Here is a 26,853-nt window from a genome sequence, read left to right as displayed (position 1 = left end):
AGGAGACGAGAAATTAAGGATGTAAGACTAGAACTCCTCACTCTTTGACTGTTGAATTGATGCTAACATACAGTTATTTGTTTTGCTCTATGCTGACTGGTCTGACTGGTGGAGCAAGGAACTGTAACCTTTAATATTATATAACAAGAGACATGCACGCAAACACAACCGTTACAAAACAGGCCTGCAGCGTACAATCTTTCACTATAATAACTCACTTTTTTATGTAAAACAGCATCAGGCCAGATTACCCTTGTATGTATTTGGCTGTGGCAGCGCTAATGCTGATCACAATTCTGATCAGAGTTTGCAGGCGACAGATGACCCACTCAGGCGGAATTAGAGAAATTAACTGGTCTGTGTAAACTTTCCTGTCCACACCCATCTGCGGCAAGAGTGAAAATGTGAAACTCAATACCGTAATTACTGTGATTCACCTGGCGTGACACAGCTGTCTGCTCCTGTGCTGTTTCTGCTGACAAACATCCATTAACCGCTGATGTCTGATGTCTCGGAGGCCTTGATTCAAAAGCCTTGTTCAATTACTTTGAGAACATTTTTTCAAAACTAACAGCTCAATAAAATCTTGAACTGGAGAGTCAACATAAGTGAGTATCTGCTAATGGGGCCAACAAAGGACATCCATCCAGAAGTCCATCAGACTCCTAATGGTTGACTAAAGTGACAGCATACGTGAGCTGAGCAGTAATCATGCAGAGAAGACACAAAGCTGAACACCATGAACTGATCCATACTAATGCATGCACATTGTAAATGAGTAAACTGCTTCATCCGGGAAGGTAAAATTTATAGTTTAAATGCAGTTAAACATAAGTCTGAAATTTCCTTTCCATATAGCAACAGGTTGGCTAATGACCGCAAATGTTAAACAAAATTCTACAGCTAACTACAAACCAGCATATTATAAAATTATGTTTAGAAACAGCCATATATGAAATATACTAATCTACATATATAACAAAAAGTTTAAAAGTTAGGTTGGTGCTTTTTAAAATATTTTTTTCAATAAGTATCTTATGCTCACCAAGACTGTATTTATTTAATCAAAAATACAGTAAAAGGTAATATTGTAAAATATTATTACAATTTAAAATATCTGTATTTTAATATATTTTAAAACGTAATTTATTCCTGTGATGACAACGCTGAATTTTTAGCAGTCATTACACCAGTCTTCAGTGTCACATGATCCTTCAAGTATCATTTCTTATTATTCAATGTTGAAAACAGTTAATATTTTCATGGAAACCGTGATACCTGTTTTAAGGATTCTTTGTTGAATAGAAAGTTCAAAATAGCAGCAGTTATTTGAAATAGAATTATTTTGTAACATTACAAATGTCTTTAATGTCAGTTTGATTATTTTAATGCATCCTTGCTCAATGAAAGTATAATGCTCCCATAATTGCCAACAAAAAGAAAAGGGATGATGTTTAATTGCAGTGATAGATAGATAGATAGATAGATAGATAGATAGATAGATAGATAGATAGATAGATAGATAGATAGATAGATAGATAGATGGATAGATTTTTTTCTTTAGATTTTACTGATTTACAGAAAATATACAATACTGCAACCCACGGTAATGAGAAGCCATCAGTGGTTTTACCTTGTTACTGTTGTCTTACTATAAATACCTGTACGTGTTACCATGCAACATCACATGACTGTTACATTATGCAGAGTTTTGGTAACTTATGGTAAACATTTTTACTAGGGGAGACATACAGTGCGTCAAGTGAAGTCTTGATTGGTTGTTTTTCATCACTACACAAGGCAATGTCGTATTGTTAGATAAGACGTTTAGCAATCAGAGGTGTTATATTTACGACATCTGTTAAGTTTCGGTTCCACTTTCTGTTCTGGATAAGTGAAATTATCAACCCCAACACAGTAGTGTTAGTAACCCACTCATCTCACTCTAACTATGGACGAAGAAGAGCTGATTTTATGTACTCACTGGTGAGTCTTTTATAATGTAACGTTACTGTAAGTATTACGCACAGAGATTCGGTAAAACGTCTATTTATGTTTGCTGCCAACGTAGCTATGTAAAAAAAAAATGACAGTGTTCGACGAATGTAAGATCACAGCCAATTCACAGCATAGCCTACGTTTCTGTCTGTCTACTGTAGCAACAACAAAATATCGAAAACAAAAACACATTCTACTCAACAATACTCAACAATAATGACTATTTCGTTATGTTGTCGACAACTATGACGTGACTTAAACAAAGTGAAATTATTCCCATGGCAGCAGCTGTGTAACATGGCGACGGATTACGTTTATTTAAAATTGCGGATTTTAATTAACACTATGAGAAACAACACACGAACTTTGCTAGCTTTGGTCATTTGCTGAATTACTGAAATTGAGCAGGATTGATTAGGGAAATGTTTCAACACTATAGTTTGTGAGGTAAACACTCTCAGGCTGTTAATTTAGCCTGTTTGCTGTTCACATATAGGAAATAGGAATATAGTTCAACCAAAATGCCTGGCATCATTTACTCATGGCAACACAGCAGGTGTATTTGACTTTTTGGATTTTATCCTTTACAGTAATCTATAATGAATATAAAAGGGGACTGGACCTTTTGCGGAGTAGGCTAGTCCATACGACTCTTGCTCTGTATTCCAAGTCTCCTCAAGCGATATGATAGCTTTATGCGAAAACAGGCCGATATATGTTAGTCTTTTTTTTTTACCACTCTTTGCCTCCAGTAAACTCTTAAACCTGTGACTGGGTGATTGAGACCCAGTGTTGAACTGGAGAATCGGATCATTCTGACTGGAAAACGATAAACCTTTTTTATGAACTAATCAAGCAATTCATCTAAAAGATCTTTCTCAAAAGAATGATTCATTCATGAATTAGACAATCGCTGCTTCTATTATGAACTCCCGAAGACCCCATTGAGAAAATATATGTGTTTATAATATATTATTATTATTTTTATTTATTTATCTTTAGCCTATTTACATCAGTCCCTATTCAAATTCATTATATGGAAAAGACCAGGATATTCTTCCAAAAATATTTTGTGTTCCAGAGAAGAAAGAAAGTCCTACAGGTTTGGAACAGCATGCTGGTGTGTAAATAATAGCAGAATTTATATTTTTGGGTGAACTGTTCCTTTAAGTGCCATTAACAGTGTAGTGTCATAACACCTTTTCCATTCTCCAGTCTCTGTAAAGAATCTCTCCAATGTTTTCATGCAGCAATAAAGAGGTGGCGAAGGCAAACTACGACCTGCATGAACCACACTGTAAGAGGTTTCTGTGTATATGCCCTGACTGCGATGAAACCGTGCCTCGAGATCAACTGGAGGAGCATAAAACCGAACAGCACACAGAGGTCACGACCAAACCACTCAACACTGATTAACACTATGATTTTTGCTGCTTTTTACAGGCTCTTGGCCCTGTATATCACAAAAGATTATTTGTGATGCATTTTCCCACTAAACGTTTTCCACTTGACTTGCTTATTACTCATCACTGTAATCTCCCCCTCTGAGAAACCATGTCGGTGGTCTCATTTTTCATTATGCCTCACAGGTAAAATGTAAGATGTGCAATAAAAAGAAGGAGCGAAGGCATCTGTTGGATCATGAGGTGAATATTCAATCTCACACCGTGAAAATTTTATGTCTGAGGCTGCTCTCTCTCTCTCTCTCTGAGTGTTTTCACCCTTATTCCTTTGCAGAGCTGGGTAGTAACTGATTACATGTAATCTGGATTACGTAATCAGATTCCAAAAATTAAGTCCTTGTAATTAGATTAAATTACATTTTACAATTACACTCGTAATCAGACTAGTTACGTTTTTTATGGATTACATGATTACATATTATTCATACAATAGCAATCAATTATTCATAATTGATCAATTCTCCTAATTCCTCTTTTTCATCCTTTAATGTTCCTTTCTAAAATATCCTACCGCTTATATACAGTCAGAAAGTCTTCCAGTTTTGTGGACATTCACACAGGGATCAGTCACTAGTCAGGTGGCTACACAGCATTTGACCACTGGATTTACAAAAATCATTTCAGGTGTTTTAACGTTGCATCAACTACTGATGAACACATTAATATTTATCTGAATTATCACTCTGTAGGTTATTTAACCATCTAGTTCAATGTCTTTGGAAGGCATTTGTCTTTCAAACACATTAAAATGCACAAATTCACATAATTTCTTATTTACATGCAATGCAGACATTCCCAAACTTTTTTTGTCATCTGAACATCTTTCGTTTAATATCTTGACTTAAAGTACCCCTGAGATTTTTAAATACATTTTTAATAACTAAGTATCACATTTGCATGTTCAAGGTTCTCTGACATTGGTTAATGGTCACATGACATGCAGGTAAACAAATAAAATCTTTTTTTATTTTATTTATGTTGTTAATTTCAACAAATGGAATATATTTTCTTTCTTTTTGTATTTTTATATCAATATGGTACAAGATTATCCTATGTAAATCAATGTGATAAGTGAGTAAGGTCAAAAGTAATCTAAAAGTAATCTGATTATATTACCTGAAATGTGTAATGTAATGGATTACGTTACAAACTACAATTTTTGTCATGTAATTTGGAATCAGTAACGGATTACAATTTTCAAGTAATCTACCCAGCTCTGTTCCTTTGTTGTTTCTGTCTCTCCTTGCTTACAGAAAGACGAGTGCTCCGAGAGGCCTCAGATCTGTGAGTTTTGTCAGCTTGAGCTTCCTCTGAGCAGTCTAAAAGTGCACAAAGTGTCCTGTGGGAGTCGCACAGAACGCTGCTCTGACTGTGGCCGGTACGTTAAACTGATGGACCAGCTTGATCACGCTCAGATCTGCTCTACTACTACCACCCCCACAACGTCAAAGGACCTTGTCGCTGAAGATGATACTTCTGACACAGATGGTTAGTCAATGACATGATCAGTCTGAAACATTATAGAGGTGTTATAGGTCTTAATATTGTCAAGTTCTGCATATTTTAGGGTATTCAGACAAATTGTGATTGTAAAATACTGATTTGGCATATCTGTTATCTCCAGAGCTGACCATGCTGCAATGTCAGAATTGTCTGAAATACATTCCCTCTGACATTCTGAAGGAGCACAAGGTAAAATATGTCAATAAAAAAGAAAAGCGTTATGATATGTAATTATGAAAATCTATTTTAAACACCCCAAATCTTTCTGTTATTCTTTTTTACTAGCTGCTTTGCAAACAGTCCTTAAATTGTGCAGATGTTGAGGATGATGACTCTGAGGATGAAAACCCCAGTCCTGGAAACGTCAGAGCTGCAGGTTTCTCCTTCTCATCATTGCAAAAGAAGAAGAGAGAAACAGAAGACAGAAACATTGACCTGGATAAGATAAGCACCTGTCCGCTCTGTCATCTGGCTCTTCCTGTAAAGACACTCGAATGGCATGAGGTACAAGTCACTGTTTTGTACATAGTGATATTTTAAACTTGTGCAGCCTCAGTTGAAAAACAATCTGAACAGTAATGTTGTTGTTGATTTATACCATTTACTAGAAAATTTTGTACATTTTAAATTCAGTAAACTTTAGTAAAACTAGTAATTTATTATACCAAAATAAATACACTATTGTTCAAAAGTTTGGGGTCGTTTCGATTTTTAAATGTCCTTGAAAGAAGTCTTTTATGGTCACCAAAGCTGTAATTATTTGATCAAAAAGACAGTAAAAATAGTAATATTGTGAAATATTATTACAATTTAAAACAAGTGTTTTCTAATTAATTATATTTCAAAATGTAATTAATTCCTGTGATGCAAAGCTGAATGTTCAGCAGCCATAACTCCAGTCTTCAGTGTCACATGATCCTTTATAAATCATTCTAATATGCTGATTTGCTGCAAAAATGTAATATTTTAAATTATTATCAATGTTAAAACATTTGTTCTGCTTAATATGTTTGTGGAAACTGATACATTTTTTCAGGATTCTAGAAAGTTCAAAACTTTATTGTATCCTTGATGAGTAAAAGTATTAATTTCTTTGAAAAAAAAAAGTCATCTGAAAATTGACCCCAAACTTTGCAACAGTACTAAAAATGATGTACATTTGAGCCTCTGCTGTATATATACTGTTGATTAATTATGAGTTTATGTGTTTATATTTTATTTTCATTTTTATTTTTAAAGACAAAATGTGAATTATACAAACATCTGAGCCTGGCATGATGACTGATGAAAGAAAAGCTAAATATGTAAGTATACAACTAATATATTATGTATCACCAGTATAAATTTGCAATGCAACTGATGCCAACTATAAATTATAATAAATGTACGAATTACCTTACAGGGTTGCTGGAAACTCCAATCACCAATCATCACAATGCTTCTTATAAATCACCATTGTCTGCTTTTAATTAGAAAATAATGGCTCTTTAAAATTGACTTATTAGGCCAAGTGAAGGACAAATTATGCAAAAGTTTTAGACATCCTGCGTGAGAGTACTTTATGTGCATACTTTATTGGTTTTTTTTTTATGACTATTAACCCTTTTTATGATGCAGTTTTTTGGCTGTTTCATACATTTGTTTAAATGTTACTGCGTGTTAAATCCGGACAAACCTCAAACCACAGCAAAAAATAAAGATAACAAGACAAACTAACTATTTGTATGAGGTGCATGAAAATATTTAGTGCATAATATATTCTAGACTTTAAATTATTTCGCTCTCTGCCAACATCATATCTTTGTTTAAAATACCTGAGGATCCCGCAGACCATCTACCAGAGGAAGAGTATTGTGAAAATCATGAGAAAATAGCCATTTATTGAGGGAGACAACAAGCTGGCAGCGTTTCATTCAGGATTCTTTCCTTAACATCTTAATATTCCTATAGTATCTTTTAATAAATAATACTTAGTTGATATGTTTAACTGCATTTTAAAATGTTGTTTATTGCTCTATTGGTTCATTTGTAATTTAGTAGAATTTTACTATAATTTTATTTTTTAGGAAGTAAACTTAGTCCTCCTAGTTATGAATCTAATCAAATTAAGTGACTATGTTTGTAAAAATGTAGTTTTTTTGAGCAACCTGTTCTGCACGTGGAAACAAAAGTGCAAGAGTGGCATCTAGTGGATATTTTTGTATTCCTTTTGTGAGAGATGTGCAAATTCAGTGTTGAGAGTGCAGATTCAAGAATAAACATTGTCATAATCTCATAAGCAACTTCAACTCTTTTTTTTCTCATCTGTTGACAAACCATTATATAAATCTTTCTCTCTTTATAAACTTCCACGTTTGCTGTGCTACAGAACAGACATAAAATTACATATGGTACGGCACACTTAAAAGTTTAGTTCACTTCACAAGACCTGAATCGATGGACTGGAGTGGTGTGTGGATTATTGTGATGCATTTATCAGCTGTTTGGGCTCTCATTCTGACGGCACCCATTCACTGCAGAGGATCCACTGTTGAGCAAGTGATGTAATGCTAAATTTCTCCAGATCTGTTCCAATGAAGAAACAAACTCATCTACATCTTGGACAGCCTGAGGGTGAGAAAATCGTCAGCACCCATTTCTGGGTGAACTATTCCTTTGATCTGAAGGGAGCAAAACAGTTCAAGTAAAAATCAGTATTATTTCAAATTATATGTTTTATTTTCATCCTTTACATTGGGTTTTAAAGTAGGAGACATTTTTTTAACAGTGTGCTGACTTTTCATTTGTGGGAGATCAAACACAGGTCCGTAGGAGCTACAGCTAAGATAATGTGCCTTCAATCAGAATTTAAAATCACATCTAGAGGAAAAATAAAACACAATAATGAGTCTTTGGAAATTCAAGTTAAGATAAACAACTAAAAACAGATCATGCACATTGGCTAAAAGATCAAAAACATTTACAGCAGGTCTGTTAAGCAGTGCTTGAGCCAGAAATTGTTTTAAAAGTATGGCGAACAATCAGAATAACAAAGCTAAATAAAGAAAATTCAAATAAAAATAAGATTACATAAATTAAAAACGGCCAATTTAATGGCCACTTTGCAATATATTAAAAAGCACCACAAATATAATTATCTTAAATTACTAGTCTATTTTTAAATACATTTTTGCTCATTTAAATTACCTGTATAATAGTGCACGATTGGTCCAAACAGTCTATGAGACCCAGCCATCTACTGAAAATATTCAGTTGGTAAATACAAGGAACTCTACAAAGAACCTATTTCAGCTCCTAATGCTTCTTATTTTGGTTATGTTGTTATAAACAGGGAAATCTTTTTAGTCCTGTCAGCTCTATAACACAACAAAATTTGAGATTTAAAGATTGCCATATACTCTAGTGTCAATATATCCTCAAGCTTATTGTATTTTTTCTTTGCTATCAGCATTCACTGTTTTTTGTAACTTGCTCCCAAATGTAGCTTTCAATAACACTGCCATGTTCAGGAGCTACGGATGTCCATTGACCTTGTCCTGCAGGAGAGTCAAGGCATTGGTGGAGAAGTCACGCAGGACGTGGAGTGTGTCACGCTGCAGTTGTAAGGTGTCACGTGAAAACTGCTGCTGGGTGTGGACCAATCTCTGCACAGACTCCGCGAGCGACTCCAGTGAGCGAGACAGCGACCCTATCAGCAGTGTGGTGGCCTGCTGTTCCTGCAGGCTGAGCGAGGCACTCTGGGATAAATGTTCCTGCAGACTGCGAGGCTCCACAGGAGCAGGTTGGGGAGGGAGCCGAGCAGGAGCTGAACGTGATGATGAGGCAGCTGTAGAAGGTGCAATAAATGTTGGGATACTGGCAGATGAGGGGCCATTAAATGTGTTGTGATTAGGTTTCTCTCGAACTTGGCTCTTCTCAGCAATAGGACGGCTGAGGAATCCAGGAATACCAACAGGATTCTGGTTTGCTTGGCTTCTTGGTTGAATAAACTGCATGTTTCTGCCTGGAAGGATAAGAAACATGTTAATTCAGACCAGGGCCGTCCTTAGCTGACGCAGGGCCCGGTGCGAGGTAGGGAGTGGGGGCCCCCCTCGGTCCATTCACAATCGCGTTTCGAGTGGGGTGGGAGTTTCCCCCTGTGTCCGTTCGCCGCGGGGCCCCCTCAAGCGCAGGGCCCGGTGCGAACGCACCAGTAGCACCCCCCTAAGGACGGCCCTGATTCAGACATTAACATCATATTTGAAAACCAGAAACTTAAAAGCTGTTTATTATATAAAATGGATATATACAATTTTATGGTCAATTAACAATAAGAGTATCCAAAATAATAGACAAAATATGATTTTCAATTCAAGTTTAAATTAACTAAAACTAAAAATGTCACTTGGTGTAACCATCAAATAAAAATGTAAAACTTCTTACAAATAAATAAATATATATATATATTTTGTTTGTTTGTTTGTTTTTCAAGGTATACATGTATATATTTTTCAAGGTAAAATATATTTATGAAATAATTAAGTTAAGGAGTTTTTCAAATATTAATTACATTTTTTGTAAAAATAAATAAATTAATACAAAAATTAAAAGAATACTAATCAAATACAAAATTTTAATCATCTATTGTGCCAAACACATCATATTTTCAAATATTAATTAAAAAGTTTTAATGAAAAATAATAACTTAATCAAATACATAATGCTCATCTATTATGCCAAACACAAAATAAAGATTTTTAGTATCATCAACCCTGCCATTTTTGTACGTTAACACAAAAGAACATGTATCATCATAGAGGTGTATTCACGTCACCTAATGAATAAAGTGATTTTTTTAAATATATTTTTTAATAAGTTGATCGAAACAAAATAAACATGCCATTGACCGATTAAAAGAATCTAAAAGTGTGTCAAGTATCTGCATTATTTTTTACCTTCCTTTTCTGATGTGTCAGTCTGGACATCTGTTAGAGGCACTGATGAATCTGTCAATACAAAAAAAGTAACAAATTTATTACATCTTAAGCATTCAAATAAAAACCAAACACTCAGTGATGATTCTGAATCACCTACACTTACTGGAAAATAAAACAAAAAAGGAACTCACTGCTGAACATCATATGAGCAGGAAGCTCTGTATCACTTTTGCAAGGGATAGCAGTGTGAAAAGGAGGTGGCACTGGCAAACCAAACGAATGAGGCCTGCCATTTGCCATGTGTAGCAGGAAGCTCTGTATCACTTTTGCAAGGGATAGCAGTGTGAAAATGAGGTGGCACTGGCAAACCAAACGAATGAGGCCTGCCATTTGCCATGTGTGAGGAGCTGTGTGGTATCTCCGAGAGATCTGGAATGTCCTCGTCCTCGTCTTCATCATCCATTTGGTCATCAATCGCCAAATTGCTCACATTTTTGTTAGGGTTAGGCATTTGAAGGATCTGGTGCACCATGGTTTCTATAGGCGACAGCTCTTGTGCGATTTGGGTGGCCGTGGCTCCCGATGCCCTCATTGCGGCCACCCTCCGCTTGGTGTCACATTTGAGGTCTGCCCATTTCTTGATAACTTCAATAATTTCTCGGTGACACTCGCTGACCTCATTGATACGTGCCGTCAGAGCCGCCCATGTGCGGTTTTTCAGATCCTTCGAAATGCCCCGGTTGAACTTTCCTGTTGAACAAGTGAGTTTATTATCCTTCACATATGCAAAGCAGAATTTACATACTTTCAGAGCGTTTTCAGATCCTACTGAATTATGTGATGTGAAAATAAAAAGGTATGTCTTACCGACTAGAATATGCCGTTGTTTCTGCACCTCACTGAGCAGCAGTTCAACCTCCTGGAATGTGAAACGAGACTTTCTTTTCTTAAAGCGCATCAAAGCACCTCCTGGCCCTCTGTAAGGGTATGGCATGAATTCTGACATCCTTCTTCCTCCGCTCTTCGAAACTAATCACAACCAGATCAAACAGGGCTTCTAGGCAGCATCCATCAGAAGGCTTGATGAATTATATGGCTGAAATAATAATAAAAAAAAAAAAATTATTATTCACCCAGAAGCTTTCAACATCATTTAACTAATCGATTCTCTTCAACCTACCTTGCAAAAAAAGAAAACGCGTGTGACAACACTAATTAAACACATCTAACCTGTTCTTACACTGTCTGTGCCAAAACATCTTAATATTCAGCTTCTGTAACACGGAGTCAAAATATGAATTTTATTTAAAACATTTTAAATACTTTATTTTTATTATACATATAAATTATGCATATACACAATTAGCTTTGTATATAACACGTTTCTATACTATACATATACATAATGCTATAATAAATTTACTGTCCCTCTGATTTATTATGATCATGTGATTAATGTTGCTCGTGTTCTGCGCTTTAAAAGGACAGAACAAGCACAGACAGAGATTATTTGGTCAAAGCATAGAATCATATTTTTCTTGGATCCTTTTACTTTAAATTAACTGTTACAACTAATTGCGGCGTGATCTCACACCGCCTCGCCGGTGTGCCCATATGCTTCCTGCTTCTTTGTTGTTTTCCTGCCTAATCGTCAGAGAGCAATAGGAACATAGAGAATCGAGCGAACGCCATCACGCACAGACAGCATCTAGCTCGAGCGTCCAAATCTGCCATTTCTCAAATATCTCGCGTGCAGTATTCGCTCGAACGCGTAAAGATAGATTCAGAAATCGCAACAAGCAAACATTCCGCCAGGAAACGCAAACAGATTTGTATTTTTGTTGGTCGTTAGCCTGCCGGGAAGAAAAATTGATTAACGTTACGCACGCATTTCGTAGACGCATTTACGAACGAATTTGGAGTCAAATCGAAACTGCGATAAATGTACTTGTTACTGATATTAGTGATAGATTGAGTGGTATTTACCTACAGTGCGGCCGAATGTGTCCTAGGATTTGTCGGTGTAGTCTTGCCCGATAAACTTCGTAGGCAGTGAGCCCCTGCGTCGCGCAGACTCAGCTCTACGTGTTTTTCCCCCTCCACAACGATAGTTCGCCAACATTCTATAGTAATCCGTCCCTATGCCTGTGTGGAAGCAGTTCTAACTACAAGTGCAGACCCTGTGGCCCAGTCTTAGCATGGAAATGTTCAACTTACAATTAAACTAAAGTAAATTTAAGTCGCCTTTTATACACATACAAGTTGAATATATCGCGTAAAATATTTGTGGGTTTTGTACGCATTTTTTCCCAGTCCAACCGGCTATTTTGTGGTATCTGGCAACTTTCAACACTATATACAGAGTTCCAGCAGAAAAATAAAATAAAATAGTGATTTCTTGGTCTGAAATGAATAAAATATGAAAAGGCAAGGAAATTTCTAAAATGCATATATTATTTTCTGGTTATGCCCAGCTGTAAAATATTCAGCTAGATATAATCTGCTAAATAAAGAGCTATTCTTCATAGTGACGTGCTGGAATTAATTTAGGCCTTTACACAACTGATGCGATTGAAGTTGAAACATTGGATTGTGTTGCAGCTCTTGATCTGTATCTGTGGACCACAGGTCGTTATGTCTCCTCGAGTATCATATGAATATATGAAGCAGAAGTATAGGGCGGCAACAAAATTAAATTAAATATTTGAGAATCTGTTAAATGTTTACCATCATTTATACAGTTTAGTGATGAGGTGGCCTTGCAATAACACGCAACGCCACCATTTTGAGGTTCTCTCTCTCAGACATGGGGAGTGGCATTGCATTGTTTGCAGCAACCGCTAGGTGGGTGCAGTGAGTTCCTCAAATATGCGCGCATGAGTCCGGGGGAAAAAAACAAGCTATGTTGAGATTTGTCTCATGGCTTAAAGGTACAGTTCACCCAAAAATGAAAACATCAAAATTTATTCGCCTTAATGTTATTTGACTCACAATTGGCTGACTTTTTTTTAGGTAGTTAGGAGAATGCCCCACACTGAGTAACCTTCAGTTTCATTGAATAGAAAAAGACTGAATCAAAGTGAATGGGGACCGAGGTTGCCACTAAAACCATCATTTGCTCCACAGAAGAAAGTCATATGTTTGAAACTAAATAAATAACACTGAAAAAAATATCATTTTAGTTTCATTTTCGAAATAAAATAATGAAAGAAGAAAGATTATTTAAAGAATCTAAGCAAGTGGCCCATATATAGCAGGGAAAAAAAAACTTGTCCATCATGAAAACACAACCTTGAACTTTTAAACTGGATTTATTTTTTTAAAAAGCTACTCAAAGTAGACCAAAAAAAAAAAACATTTACCAATACAACTTCAAGACACTGCTTTGTCTGAATTCATAGTTTTCAGTCACGTGGGAACTGCAGCACAAGCCTGTCAATTTCCCAGTTGTTTCCAATCCACAAATATTTAGATAATCTCTCAAAAGGATAAAACAAAGATATGTGAACAAAATGCACGTTTTGGACATTTGCAATACATTTAAAACACCCGCCGCAGTGTTTCAATTAAAAACTGTGACTAAAAAGTTTAATGTGAAAAAACTTAGTGCCTTTAAAACGGTGATATTAAAAGATCAAATTCAGTATACACTTTATTGATGATGCATGCTTTATACAGGCAAGCAGATTAGCTTGCAATATGAACGAAATGCTCTAAATGGTTAAGTGTTTTCTTTATAATGGTTTTCTATGGGAAAACATTTAATGTGAAACTTCGCACATTGCGTTTATATTGTGGTTTCATCTGCTTGCCTGTGCAAAGTCTGTATTATCAATAAGGTGTGTACTGAATTTGGCCTTTAAATATCACTGTCTTACTGCATTACTACTTAATGCAAACCTTATAAATAACTGGCGGTCAGCGGAGAAAAGCCTTGTTTTGTCCTCCAGGTGGGCGTTCCTGTAAGGGTGTTGTCCCGTGAAAACTATGAATAGTGTTATCACCCATGAAAAGTCTTCTGCAGGCTTAAAAAACGAAGATAGCAGTGCTGTTATGTACAATACATAATAATTACAGCACAGACTAGAGACAATATATTAATATTCATTTAAATTTTCCTTAACGTATTGAAGAACTATGTTGTTGGAACATAATAATATTAATAACTTACTGACATATCAGTAGGCGATAATCCAAATTCTGTAAATAGTCATTTAAAAGAACAACAACTTAATATTTTGTATCAATATGTGCGCACATTTTCCTACAGAAGACTGTAAACGTGTTCGACAAAGGAAAATCCCATGGTTTTATCTTGCTATTAGCTTTGTGGCCCTCTGATTGGCCTCATTGATGCGGGATTCATTGACCACGGCCTGCAAAAAAAGAATAAAAGAACAGTTAATATAAAAAGGTTCAGCTGCTCTTTGTAGAACAGACGTTTCTGAAACCCTTCCAAACACTGACCTTGCTCTGTATGCGTTCAATCTGGACGTTCTGAGTGTCGATTTCATTGCCCATGTCAAGTGCCATGCTTCTGAGGTTGCCAAGGATACTGCCGACCTGTGCCAAGTTTTCCTCCATTTCATCCTCCCTTGCATCGTTTGTCACTCTATCAAACAGAAACCATTGTTTATACACTGTTCAAAAGTTTGGGGGTGCTAAGATTTTTTTTAATGTTTTTTTGCCCACCAAGGATGCATCTATTTGAGCAAAAATACTGTAAATACTGTTATGAAATATCATAAATTAAAACAACTGTTTTTTTAAGTAATTCATTCCTGCGATAGCAAAACTAAATTTTTAGCATCCATTAGCAGAATTCAGGGTCACATGAACACTCATTCTATATGTTCAAAACAAATGTGCTGCTTAATATTTTTTGTGGAAACTGTAAAATATTCTTTGATGAATGTAAAGTTCAAAAGAACTGCATTTATTTGATTTATTATTTTGTAACATTATAAATGCATACTGTCGCATATGATCAATTAATGCATACTAGCTCCAAAAAAATATTAAAGGTTTTTTATTATTATTATTTATTTATTTTAAATCTGAATAAAGCACATTTAAGGAGGAGAAGCCAAAGTTCTGGCACCTTCTAATATATCCACCGCTCATGGTCATCTTCTCTCTTTCATCCACAACTCGAGAAGAGGGCTGGCTAGACACCACCCCATCTTGATTATTACCCCAAACCTTCTTATACGCCCCACTTGCTTCGAAGTCCTTTAGTCTGAGAGAAGCCATATGAGAAAGACCATGTTGACAAGATTAGTCATACCAGTTGTTCATAACTAAAACCTTGAGAAACTGAAATTTAAGCTGTAACTGCCTAAATTGTCGTTGAGGATTCAACGCGGACTCTGAAGACACATGTAGTCGGTGTTGCATCTGTTTTGAATGAACCACACAAAAAAAAAAATCACAGTACACATTATTTGGTTGGAGACTGTCTTACTCTAGTTATGTAATTTAAGTCATGAGTTGCATGAGTTCAATGTTAAAGACCATCGATGGTGCATATTTTGACATTTAAATTTTTCTCTGGTATTGTTCCTTTCACAACAACTCTTATATAGAGCAATCTATATTTATACACACTACCAGTCAGTTTAGGAATAATTAAGATTTTTACAAATGTTTTTGAAAGAAGTATTTTATGCTCACCAAGGCTACATTTATTTGATCAAGAATATACAGTAGTAAAAACAGCAATTTTGTGAAATATTATTACAATTTAAAATAGCCTTTTTCTATTTTGATATATTTTGAAATGTAATTTATTCCTGTGTTGGCAAAGCTGAATTTTCAGCAGCCAATACTTCAGTCTTCAGTGTATGATCCTTCAGAAATTATTCTAATATGTTGATTCTTAATTATTCCAAACTATGAGTGTATATGAACAATATAAAAAGAACAATACATCCAACCAGTTTCCTGTGATTTCCTGAGTTCACACAAAATGACCAAGGCATGCAACGTTTTCATGCAAGCACACTAGAAGCCGAGCCCCTCCAAACATCACATACTTATCACAGGAGCACAGACCGCAGCATTTGCCCAGATCTGTAAGGTTTTTCTCAGCTTCCCTCATGTCCTGGTTAATGTGGTCCAGCCCTTCCTCAGTCCGCTCAAGTTGCTCTGGATGATGGAAGGTGGGATCACAGGGTATGGAAGTTTCAGGGGTTAAAGCATGGAGACGAGATTAAAAAAAACAAAACAGCAACAGTTTTCTCAGCAAGAAGCGCCACACACTCATAAGCGACTAAACATCTAGCTCCAAATGACAAGCTAAAGAGACAAAATGATGTTATGAATATCTACATAGTTAAAACACTGCCTTTGTTGTGTGAGCACAAGTTGCACAACTTTCAAGTTTATTTCAAATGTTCACATGGGGTACTGCATGAACCTCTGCTCACAAAACAGCCAAAAAAAGACTAACATGTAGCAACATCAAAGCAGGGCAGGTTATCCAATGGGACAGATGCATGGGCAGAGAAGTGACATCATTGACTGCCAAGCAGCCATGGCTCAGGTGTCAGGGAGGAGACCTACTTTGTACATAGCCAGATGCACAGACCACAACACCTGGCCATGTCAGTTAGATTTTTCTCAGCCTCCTTCATGTCCTTGTTGATCTGGTCCAGGCCCTCTTCTATGCGGTCCAGTTGCTCTGCCCATGCGAGGGAGATGGGGGAGGGCATGGGAGGCAGGAGGAAGGGGAATTGAAAGGGGAAATATGCAAGCATGCACACAAAAACACATAGAGGGTACATATTTCCACATGAACAGAATCATACATGGCTGTATTTATATATGTCGTACTGAAAGGACGAGTAAATAGCAAAAGATGAAGAACACACGGTTTATACTACCACATCTTGTGCAATATCTACCTGTCATACAGATGCAACAGGATAAATGAACAACTAATGATGCATTTGCAAGTAATTAGTTGATTGTTTAGCTGCTGTACAGTTTATCTCTAACTATAGTGTATGAAGATAATTCATTACCTCCCTGCTCGTCCAGCATAACAAGTGTCTTGATTCCTGCATCTTTACTCTGTTGAAGAATTGAAAAAAGTTCAGTACGAGTGCACATTAGTAGGCAATTCATTATTTTTCTTGCAGTTGAATGAATGGAGAAAAAAAAAGGAAATGTGTTTGTGATTGTGATTGTGCTCTTGTTGTATGATTTTCAGTTTGTGCCCAGAGGCCAATTTAAGAGAATGGGCTGCTCAACAATAAAGAATAATTGCATGGTCACATTTATTTTACATTATGCTTTATGAAAGAATTAAAGATATTTTGATTGTTTGAAAAGTGGGGTACAAAACTTTGAGACCACTACTTGTGAATTTAGCATTTTTTCTTCAAAACAAATCAAAGCAAATTATATTATCAGCACAACAGTTTGTGATATTGCAGAATCATAAATCTTTCTTCTTCATTGCATCTCTTTGATTAAGATTCTATAGTAACTGTTTTTAATTAGTTTTTATTTATGTATTTTCATGTTTTTGTTTTAATTTGCTTTAGCAATGTTGTTGTTTTTGCACTTTTTATTAGTTTTTGTGTTTTGTAAATATGTCTGTATCGTTTTTATTAATCGATATTTCAGTTTTAGTTTTAGTTATTTTTGTACATCAGGAAAAACTGAATGAAAACAAGAGATGTTGCCTTGGGAACTAGCTAAAATAAGTTTATGCGTTTATGTTTTTCTTTAATATATTTTATATTACTGTGTTAAAATATGTTAAAATGGCTGTTTTATGGTTTTAGTTTTCATTTTAGCTTACTATAATAACCCTGTTTCAAAACTCCTAAATTGTTTTTTGTTTATTTCCAGATTTAAATTAGATTAGATTAGAATCCAGTTGCATAAAAAAAGCTTAGTCTTACAAGTTAGTCATCAAATTTTTTTTCTTTAAGACTAGTCGTAACTGTTTTAAGTCAGTTATATAAAAAGGTATACTAATTTGAATCCGAAAAACAAGTCTGTTTACTCCTTGGCTGATTGCTAGTTGGTCAGATTAGTTCTTAAGACACAGTCTTAACACAGAGACTAAGTTTATGCAACTGGACCCAGGTTTTCATTGTGGTCTCAGGCTGAATCTGTCCCATGTTGACAAGGCAGTTTCCACTGAGATACAAACTGATTTGATATCATCCACAACAACTGTTCAACAATACAGGATGAGGTAACTGCAATTATGAGACATAATATGCATGCTGTTATGAATAATCACTCACCTCCTCCAACAGAAGCTTCATGTTTCTGGTAATCTCAAGGGACTGTCAGAGGTAAAAATTCAAAACACGATGGTCATTAAAGAACATAATTTAAAACTCAGTACAAAATATAGTTATAAATTATATTGAAAATGACCTCAGAGGACTCACTGTAATATTGTTGTAGTGTTCAGCTAAGCTGATTGTCTTGTACATTGTATTGGACTTTTAGAATTAACAAAAGACAACAATATAGGCCCACAGGTAGAATTAAAAAAACAATTTAAAATGATTATTTCATGTGCATGTTTTTTTTATCTGGTGAGTAGCCATGTAAGAAGTGTTCTGTGTCAGGGTCCAGATCACCCCATTGGGATTTATTTTGCAGACGGACAGTACATTATTCATTAAGTAACACCCAGTGGAAAATCTGATCTGGCAATGAATAATGGCTTCATTTACGATCTACCTCACTTCGTCACAGTGGGAATCATAATAATGCTGCAGGTGCATATAGAATGTGTTTAGCGTCATCATCCTGGTTGCTATGTACCATGGGAATAACTAAGACCTGTAGTAACCTTAATGGAAAATTGTTGATGTCAGAACTAGGCCTGTTAATGAGCAGCCTCATCAAAACAGGGCAGAAAAACACACACCAGCTGAAGATCCACACAAATCAATGCAAATCAACGTTGAACTTTGCTACTTTGGTGATTGTTAGCAGCATTACCTCATCTGTCACCTGATTGGCCCTCCTCTGCAGCTCCTCCACTTCAGGTCTCATGGTGGAGTCGGCAGCCATCCTAGCTGAGAACTGCAGCAGGGGGAGGACAGGTCGAGGGATGTGGTTATTCTTAGAGTAAAGGCTTTATAAGCTCAGCATGCCTCAGATTGACAGCAATAATTGGTCTGGCACAACGGAGAAGAAACGGCACAGCTTACGTGTTGCATAAAATCAGACCCCCTCATGCAACACCAAAACTATCATTAATTAATTGCTAGGTGCATCTCGGAATCAGCATGCATCCTGAACATTAGGCTGGAAAATTATACATCTGGACAAACCTTAACCAATCCTTGAGCTTACATTGTTTAGAGGGTGTGTTTAAGTTGTCACAATGTCTTGCACACCTTTATTTCTTGTCTAAAGAAAAACAGCAGTTGGCATTTGAAAAAGCAATGAGGCTGCATTATTTTGCACCCTTTGAGGCATCTTCATGATACATGTTCATGTTCAGTGGCAAATAACTTGAAATATGAACATGAACCAAAGATGTAAAATGAAAATATACAAATATATGTTGTATTAAAGGAATAGTTCACTCAAAAATGAAACATTTACTCACCCTCATCCAAGAGGTAAACAACTTTCATTCTTCATTGGAACAGATTAGGAGAAATTTAGCATTACATCACTTGCTCACCAAAGCAATATTATGGATTATGGACTTGTATTTTAGCCAAAAGCAATGGTTTGAAGCTAAAAACGTCTTAATGATGGATTTGTTTTTTACAAACATGCAGCTTTCCGCTTCACAATATGTTAATTCATGCACTGGATTCGTGATTACTTGTGAATTATTGTGATGTTTTTATCAGCTGTTTGGACTCTCATTCTGACGGCACCCATTCACTGCAGAGGATCCATTGGTGAGCAAGTGATGTAATGCTACATTTCTCCAAATCTGTTCTGATGAAGAAACAAACTCATCTACACCTTGGATGGCCCGATGGGGACTGAATTTTCATAAACGTATTTATAGTCCTATGATTTTAAGGGAAACATATATATCTGTAGAACATCAAATCACCCCACACGCCACTCCACACAAATCTTTTCTCATTTTTATTAGTTTTAATTATATTATAGCTACCTATTGTCTGGTTCACCATAGAATCATTCAGGTGTACAGCTTGTAAGAAACGGTTGATCATATGTTGACCAAAAATCATGTCATGGCATATGGGTAACATCTATAATCGCAAGAATGGTGGGCTCTCACCTTTACCAGATCACTAATTAAAGTTCATAATCCTTGTGGTTCAGGACAATGGAAGAGTTATGTCAGTAATTCAAAACAAATGTAAATGTTGTTCACAGGTTCATAATTATTTTAGAATGCAAGTTATCATGAAATGCATTAATACAGATTCTGAAACAGTTGAAAATTGTTTTTCATAATGTTTTTGAAGAAACAAATGGCATCAAACCCACAATACTTTTATAAAGGGTAAACCACTGAAATGGTTAATGCAGACAAAGATCCATTAGCCTAAATTGAGCGGAATTTATTGCACCAATTTATGATGGGCTTTATACTTTACATTTGTCTTTTTATGTTTTGATTATTATTAGTCTACAACCCATTTACTGTTATTTGATTTGATTTGCATTATACCAGGAAGGCAGAAGAAATCTTGATTGATAATCGTCAACATTTAATACCTGAAAATATCAAATGAGTCTCTTAAAAAGGGATAAGATTTATTCATCTTATTGCATTCCCTGTATATTGCATACTGTATAATGTATTGCACTGATTTGCCCGTGGGTTTTAAACCACAGGTGGACATGGGCTTAACAAGGGGATTTCATTTGCTCATTGGTGAGAGACCGTTGTCCAAACACAATGAATGAACTAATGAATGAAGCATTTATATAGCGCAATGTACAGTAGACTAAATCAAAGCAGAAAATACTATTTTCTTTCGAAATTTCCTTGTGAATCCAACAACAAGAGCAAAATAGTAAAAGCAAAATTTGACCTTATGAGCTGTAATAACATTGAATAATAATAATCTGATCAAATTAAACATTTGATTTACTCATTTTTTATATTTATATTATTTATATTTATATAATACATTGTAAATAATGTGTTTGTATATATATATATATATTTATTTATTTGTTTTGTGGAATTAATCTTAAACCAAATCACATGAAGCAAAATCTCTCTGATGATTATGTTATTATTTGCCTTCACATCTAGATTACATGAATAAAGCTCTCAACCTTAGTAACAACAACCTAACAACCTTAGTAACTTAATCATATCAGAATAAACTATAGGTGTGATGAAAAAAAATAACCTGAAAACGAATAATAGCCCAACACAACAGCATTAACAGACGTCATATTCTCTGATATACTTTTAAGTAAGTTAGGTAACAAAAAAATATCTAAAGTTTATTTTTCAACGAAAAAAAAAAAAAAAAAAAAAAAAAGATAAACAGCTTACCATATGACACCAGTTACACGCTTAAGCGTTATTTTCCCTGCGGATGGCGCAATTAAGACAAAGCCGTTTTGTTCACCCACTCGCGCTCAACACCTGTGTTTGCTCGTCGGTCTGATTTCAGCATCATCTACTCAGCGGGAGCAGCCAGTTGACTTCATCACAGGTAACTCCGAGGCCCCGCCCCTTTGTGATGCCGATTGGCTGTTATTGTAATCATTATCTTGCGCTGGGGATTTTAATTGGCTCTTGCAACTGCCAGACATTTTCTATTTCACCCCCTGGTGCGGACTTGCGTTGCTCAGAGCAACCGGTGTTTGCAAACGTAATGAGTGGAGATCTGCTTTTGTATGTCCAAAACAAATAACGTTTATTTGAGCATCAGCATAATAACAGCAAAACCGACAGCTGATTCATATTTTCAGTGATTAAATAATATGGCTCTGTAATAATAATAGCTATCATCTATTCTAAAACGATTCTATTCTGAACATGGTTTTTAATCTATGGTTGAATGCTCTTTGTAAATTATAAAATAACAGTCATGGAATAAATGAAAAGGGCACAAATGGAATGGAATAAAATATGGAAATATGGCATAAACCAACCTCTAAAAATCCAAGCAAGCGTTGCAACAAAGCTGCCACCTAGTGTAAAGGCACAGTATGATCATGCTGTCATAGCGAACAATGAAACCGATAATTATGTCAGTTATTAAAACAGACAGACATTTGATAATGACAGGCCGCAAAGAGGAACTGACAGAACATAATCAAGATGGTGAAGAATATTCTTCTTCATTCAGGAGTACATAGTCAGCTGCAACCACTGTAAGCAAAATACAAAAGAATGTTATATAGGAGCTAATTTAAGAGATGTTGTTTCTTTGTGTTCTTTAATTATACTTCACATACAGTACCTCTTGAACGTCGACTTTAATGGTGCCATTGTTGTCTTTATCAAGTGTCTTGAAGGCACCTAAAACAACAACAACAACAACATTAGCAAGGCAATTCATGCTGAAACTAAAAAATACTGAGCCTATGATGAAAGAATAAAGAGAGCAAAACAATCTGTCAACGTACGACACATAGCATCCAGGCGCACAAGACACCCAATATAATTGTCGAAATCCATGTTGCCATTTTCATCACTATATCGCCGGATGATCAACTGGAAAAGCTGGTCATTGAGTGGGAACCCTGAAGGAGGGAAGAGAAATTACAAATTACACCCAACAAACTATATTATTCTATTCCAATCTGACTTGTTGACTGAATAATGACTGGAAGATATACTATCATTTTTTTCACAATACTGAAAAAAAGCACATAGAGGACTTCAGCATGCCTTTTAAAAATGGCAACAAAAAGTGAACCACTTCAGTTCTGACAACACTACTCACCTGCTGCTTTGAAAGCTCCAGGTAGCTCATTAGACCCAATCACACCAGAGTGATCGGCATCAAAATTCTTGTAAATGCCCTGGTATTAACAAAAACAGATTGCTCAGAAACATTTATGACAGTGAAGGGAAATCTGTTGGATGCATCAGAAAGCTAAATATACTAAGTTGCAAACTCACTACTAAAGCAATTAAATAAATAAATTAATCATGATGCACATCAAAGTTTTGTAAGACAAAATACTCCCCCAAACATTAATTTTGTATAATATAAAATAAGTAAGGGATAATCAACGGCTTGCCATGCATTAAAGGATTTTAAATACACTACGTGGAGGCCAAGAACCACCCGATGCGAAGCACATTTAAAATCCTTTAATGCACGGCAAGCCGTTGATTATCTTGCTTATTCCATGGTCATTTGCCAACATTGACAGTTTAAAACCGTTTATGATGTTAGCAGCGCAATCGGAAGGGTAAAAATGACAGTTTTTTTCGTCAGTTACAGCTCGTGAGCTCTAGCATTCTGCCCGCTTCAAATCAGATACAGAGATGAAATAGTAATAAGAAATAAATGAATAATAAAATTAACCGTGTTTGTACCTGCCATCTTTTGATGTTATTCCAAAGATACTTGAATTCCTCAAATCCCAGTTTTCCAGTGCTGTCACTCTGAGAGCAGACCGTTAAGGCTAAACCGACGTACAGTATGTGCAGTTATTCACAAAATGTAATACTCAGCCCCTATCTGTTGACATTTTTATATTGAAGGATACATCCATTACTGCCACCATGCTTCTGCAGGACTCAATAGTGAAACCATCTGTCTTTAGGTCACCATCTACAGGTAAAAATAAGGGATCATCTTATTAGAATCTTTTACATAATGGATCATGGCTCATTTGTATATATATATATATATATATATATATATATATGTGTGTGTGTGTGTGTGTGTGTGTTAAAGAAACTCACATTTGGAAATAATCTTGTTAAGCATGTTCATCAGTTCATTGGGGCTCACTTCCATGTCCTATGATGAGAGTAAATGAATGAAAGATGTCAGAACGATTTAATTTTAAAATCATTTACAGAGACTAGCAATGTCTAAAACACAGAGACAGAACATGAACTTGCATGTAAAATATGTATTTTATATCAGTAGTTCTCAAACCAGGACGGCAGGGACAGGGGATGACTTAACTTAATTTATGATTATACATTTAGCATATGCTTACGAATGAGGAATACAACTTGTGATTTATCATAAGGAGGCAATAACCTGAGAAGTGCAAGCAATTCAAAGTTTCGAACATTTTTCAGAAGAGTACAAGTATAAAAAAATAATTTTTGGTAACACTTTATTTTAGGGTCTCTTAACTAGTTGCTTATTAGCATGCATATTACTAGAATATTAGCCATTTATTAGTAGTAATTAATTAAGCACATATTAATACCTTATTCTACAAGACCTTATTCTACATCCCTAATCCTGCCCAATACCTAAACTTAACAACTAACTTACTAACTATTAATAAGCAGCAAATTAGGAATTTATTGAGGGAAAAGTCGTAGTTAATAGTGAATAAGTGTTCCCTATTCTAAAGTGATACCGAATTTTTTTTTTCTCTGCAGGATGCAGTTAAGTGCTCATGGAAGAGATTTGTTTCTTGAATATTGTCAGTCTTTTAGCCTTCCAGATAACCTACCAGGAATAAATTTTTCATAACTGTAGTTAATTTAATAAATGAATTAACACATAATTAAAATGCTAAAAACACACCCACAAAACAAGATGTAAAGTATTATTATACCTTCAATAATTGTTGTTTTTATTGAAAAACATTCAGAATCTAAATGTGAAATCTTATAGAATCGCAAAATGAATTGAGTTTAATTTCAGTCAGTTCAGTCAATTTATGTTAATGAAGTTTTGTAGAAGTATTGTCATAATTACAGTAGAAATACAGTGGAAATATTTCAAATAATTAAAATTGTTAGACAATGGTATTGGTACAATTTTGGCTTCTGTGTCAAAACGGTTGAGAACCACTGTTTTATGTAATAGTGCAAACCATTGTGTGATAGGAAAAATCACTTACACGATCTCTCTAAAAGCGTATAAAGGAAAGAGTGCTCTCTCTAACTTTAAAGAGCACTCCTGCATCTAATGAATCCAATACTCCAGTAAAGCAGGCTTCCACGCCCCTCTATGACTCAACACAAACCAAACCCATCGGGACAGTCTACTTCACAATGGCAGGAATGTGAAAAAGAGGAAGATCCAGTCATACTTCTTGCCCCTGGACTAGTTTAGCTTGGTTTAACCACACCCATGTCAGTTTGAAGATCAGTAACTCTGAATAATATATACAAGCCTGTATCATGGCAATAAACTGTTCTGAAAACAGAGGGAAAGCCTTGCTGGGTGGAGCGAAGTGATGGAATGTAGGCAATGCCTGTGGAAGTTGTGGAAGTTTCTGGTTTGATACCAGAACATCTGATGAAAGCATTCAAGTGTCTGATTTGGAAAAACTGTATTGTATTGTAGTATTGTAGGTATTGTAGTCAGACTCAAATACCTTGATAGACCTTTGTATGCAGGTGTAGGGATCATTTGAGGGGTACGGGAGAGTACATTAAGAGCCAGGTTATAGAAGCGGAAATTTAATCTCCCCAAAAAAAGAGAATGATGAACATAGAAACTTCCTAAAAGTGAATTAGGCTCCTGACTGAACACAGACTGTTTATACGGCATCACAGGGTCATTCAGACACTGCAATAAAATGGAAATTAAAAACAACATTGGAAAGAACAGATAAAAGGTCTATGGCCATGGCAGGTGTACTCACATCCCCTGCAAGTTGTTGAAACACCCTGCGAAACTGCCTCTCTTCATCGGTTTCATTCTGGTTTGCATATGCAAGTGGTCTTTTGGGAGGAGGCTGGAAGAGCAGACAAGTGAAGTACCGTGATAAGTACAATAAAATTTTTCAAGGCAAGAACTCAATGCACCACTTATTTGACTTCCTGGATTTGCCAAAGTGCTTAATGACATGATGGCACACCTCAACCATTCAACACTATGAAACATAAATAAATAAAGATTATGCAAACTTACAGGGTCAGAAGGAACAAATTGGTCGACGTTGCTGTGTTGCATGAAAAAGGAAAAAAGATAATCGATGAATTGTTGAAAATGTATATGTTTTTATTTGGGCAAGCAGTAGTGAGAGTACAGGCTTACCTGACAACATCTATGAGCCCTTTAATAAGTTTGTTGGCCAGAAACATCTTGAACACTCTGAACAAAATGATTAGACATGATTATGCCAGTTTTTTTATGTCTGTATCTAAATATAGTGCAAAAGATACATATATGACAATCAGCTCACTACAACTCCTTTAAAAGACCTGTATTTACCTGTAGTTACTATGGTATTTTTCTCTTGACGGAATAATGCACTGAATAAACAAACCATTTCCTGCATTATGACTGTCAGCACTCTACAGTCCTATGTGAGCTTATATGAACACATGAATTGTAACGCATGAGGTTTATGCCGTTGTCTTGGTTTAACTACTGTAAAATACAATTTAAAGTTACAGTTTAGCAGGCCGTTGTGGTTTAATCCTGACGCACACCAGGAATGGGCAATGTTTTCCATTTAAACTACGTTCATATGAGAACTTACCAGAACAAAGGCGCTGAATAGGTCCACCGGAAAGGTACAGAGGAAGAAAACACCAGCTGCTCAGGTAAACAGATAAAAGTAGAAACAGTTTCCCAAAGGCGTTCCGTTCTTTATGACTACAGTAGCTCTCCACACCCAGTCCACTGATTTGTCAAACTCTGGGTCCTAAAACCAGCTAGCCAAGTTTCACAAACAACACTGCAGAGGTTTTGCGTCAGGACGTCAATTTGTAGGCTGACCGAAGGCTCGTTTGTCATGCCCATTTTACATAGGTATGTATTAAGCGCTCTCTAGTGAGAAAATGTTGTATTACATTCTCCATGTTCTTAAATATTAGTATGTAGAATTTTAGAAATAGCACTTTTTGATTTTGACAAAGCAAAAAAAGC

The 26,853-nt window shown here is 35.7% G+C and overlaps 4 protein-coding genes across 5 annotated transcripts; 1 reads left to right on the top strand and 3 right to left on the bottom strand.

Moving 5' to 3' along the window:
• Window positions 1-1,862: 1,862 nt before the first annotated feature.
• On the top strand, window positions 1,863-7,236 carry LOC107683431 (XIAP-associated factor 1-like). The gene is made up of 8 exons (XM_016479484.1): window positions 1,863-1,986; window positions 3,249-3,384; window positions 3,588-3,644; window positions 4,715-4,949; window positions 5,086-5,153; window positions 5,250-5,468; window positions 6,204-6,268; window positions 6,367-7,236. The coding sequence occupies exons 1-7, from the start codon at window positions 1,952-1,954 to the stop codon at window positions 6,240-6,242; spliced, it is 789 nt and encodes a 262-aa protein (XP_016334970.1). The 5' UTR covers window positions 1,863-1,951; the 3' UTR covers window positions 6,243-6,268; window positions 6,367-7,236.
• A 435-nt stretch (window positions 7,237-7,671) lies between these two features.
• LOC107682426 (uncharacterized) lies at window positions 7,672-12,190 on the bottom strand. Its single transcript, XM_016478670.1, has 6 exons — window positions 11,867-12,190; window positions 10,748-10,976; window positions 10,211-10,630; window positions 10,072-10,143; window positions 9,899-9,949; window positions 7,672-8,967 (listed from the first exon to the last, which is right to left on the bottom strand). The coding sequence occupies exons 2-6, from the start codon at window positions 10,884-10,886 to the stop codon at window positions 8,477-8,479; spliced, it is 1,173 nt and encodes a 390-aa protein (XP_016334156.1). The 5' UTR covers window positions 10,887-10,976; window positions 11,867-12,190; the 3' UTR covers window positions 7,672-8,476.
• A 2,000-nt stretch (window positions 12,191-14,190) lies between these two features.
• On the bottom strand, window positions 14,191-18,928 carry LOC107683430 (synaptosomal-associated protein 25-like). 2 transcript variants are annotated; one of them, XM_016479483.1, is made up of 7 exons: window positions 18,857-18,928; window positions 18,145-18,186; window positions 16,906-16,954; window positions 16,445-16,562; window positions 14,982-15,119; window positions 14,348-14,492; window positions 14,191-14,256 (listed from the first exon to the last, which is right to left on the bottom strand). In XM_016479483.1, exons 1-7 carry the CDS (start codon window positions 18,926-18,928, stop codon window positions 14,191-14,193), a joined length of 630 nt encoding a protein of 209 aa, XP_016334969.1. The 2 variants fall into 2 exon arrangements, with proteins under 2 accessions (XP_016334969.1, XP_016334968.1); XM_016479482.1 differs by lacking the exon at window positions 16,445-16,562 and adding an exon at window positions 15,916-16,027.
• Window positions 18,929-21,716: 2,788 nt separating this feature from the next.
• On the bottom strand, window positions 21,717-26,690 carry LOC107682413 (calpain small subunit 1-like). The gene is made up of 11 exons (XM_016478662.1): window positions 26,465-26,690; window positions 26,017-26,073; window positions 25,891-25,921; window positions 25,622-25,714; window positions 23,745-23,802; window positions 23,546-23,610; window positions 23,373-23,441; window positions 22,771-22,849; window positions 22,451-22,567; window positions 22,285-22,343; window positions 21,717-22,193 (listed from the first exon to the last, which is right to left on the bottom strand). Exons 2-11 carry the CDS (start codon window positions 26,061-26,063, stop codon window positions 22,167-22,169), a joined length of 645 nt encoding a protein of 214 aa, XP_016334148.1. The 5' UTR covers window positions 26,064-26,073; window positions 26,465-26,690; the 3' UTR covers window positions 21,717-22,166.
• Between the last annotated feature and the right edge of the window lie 163 nt (window positions 26,691-26,853).

Source organism: Sinocyclocheilus anshuiensis, unplaced genomic scaffold, assembly GCF_001515605.1.
Source record: "Sinocyclocheilus anshuiensis isolate Anshui unplaced genomic scaffold, SAMN03320099.WGS_v1.1 scaffold1170, whole genome shotgun sequence".
Taxonomy (NCBI): Eukaryota; Metazoa; Chordata; class Actinopteri; order Cypriniformes; family Cyprinidae; genus Sinocyclocheilus; species Sinocyclocheilus anshuiensis.
This window is presented reverse-complemented; position numbering and strand designations above follow the sequence as displayed.

What these genes read in the sequence shown, in the direction of transcription:
- LOC107683431 (XM_016479484.1), top strand. Translation starts at nt 1,952, where the DNA reads ATGGACGAAGAAGAGCTGATTTTATGTACTCACTG. An exon ending in CTGATTTTATGTACTCACTG is followed by an intron (nt 1,987 to 3,248) that starts GTGAGTCTTTTA and finishes GTTTTCATGCAG; the next exon opens with CAATAAAGAGGTGGCGAAGG. An exon ending in ACATTCTGAAGGAGCACAAG is followed by an intron (nt 5,154 to 5,249) that starts GTAAAATATGTC and finishes CTTTTTTACTAG; the next exon opens with CTGCTTTGCAAACAGTCCTT.
- LOC107682426 (XM_016478670.1), bottom strand. Translation starts at nt 10,886, where the DNA reads ATGTCAGAATTCATGCCATACCCTTACAGAGGGCCAGGAGGTGCTTTG. An exon ending in TTTTCACACTGCTATCCCTT is followed by an intron (nt 10,144 to 10,210) that starts GCAAAAGTGATA and finishes TTGGTTTGCCAG; the next exon opens with TGCCACCTCCTTTTCACACT. An exon ending in TGACACATCAGAAAAGGAAG is followed by an intron (nt 8,968 to 9,898) that starts GTAAAAAATAAT and finishes TTATCCTTCCAG; the next exon opens with GCAGAAACATGCAGTTTATT.
- LOC107683430 (XM_016479483.1), bottom strand. Translation starts at nt 18,928, where the DNA reads ATGGCTGCCGACTCCACCATGAGACCTGAAGTGGAGGAGCTGCAGAGG. An exon ending in CCAATCAGGTGACAGATGAG is followed by an intron (nt 18,187 to 18,856) that starts GTAATGCTGCTA and finishes TACCTCTGACAG; the next exon opens with TCCCTTGAGATTACCAGAAA. An exon ending in TGAAGCTTCTGTTGGAGGAG is followed by an intron (nt 16,955 to 18,144) that starts GTGAGTGATTAT and finishes ATTCTTCAACAG; the next exon opens with AGTAAAGATGCAGGAATCAA.
- LOC107682413 (XM_016478662.1), bottom strand. Translation starts at nt 26,063, where the DNA reads ATGTTTCTGGCCAACAAACTTATTAAAGGGCTCATAGATGTTGTCAG. An exon ending in GGGCTCATAGATGTTGTCAG is followed by an intron (nt 25,922 to 26,016) that starts GTAAGCCTGTAC and finishes CATGCAACACAG; the next exon opens with CAACGTCGACCAATTTGTTC. An exon ending in AATTTGTTCCTTCTGACCCT is followed by an intron (nt 25,715 to 25,890) that starts GTAAGTTTGCAT and finishes CTGCTCTTCCAG; the next exon opens with CCTCCTCCCAAAAGACCACT.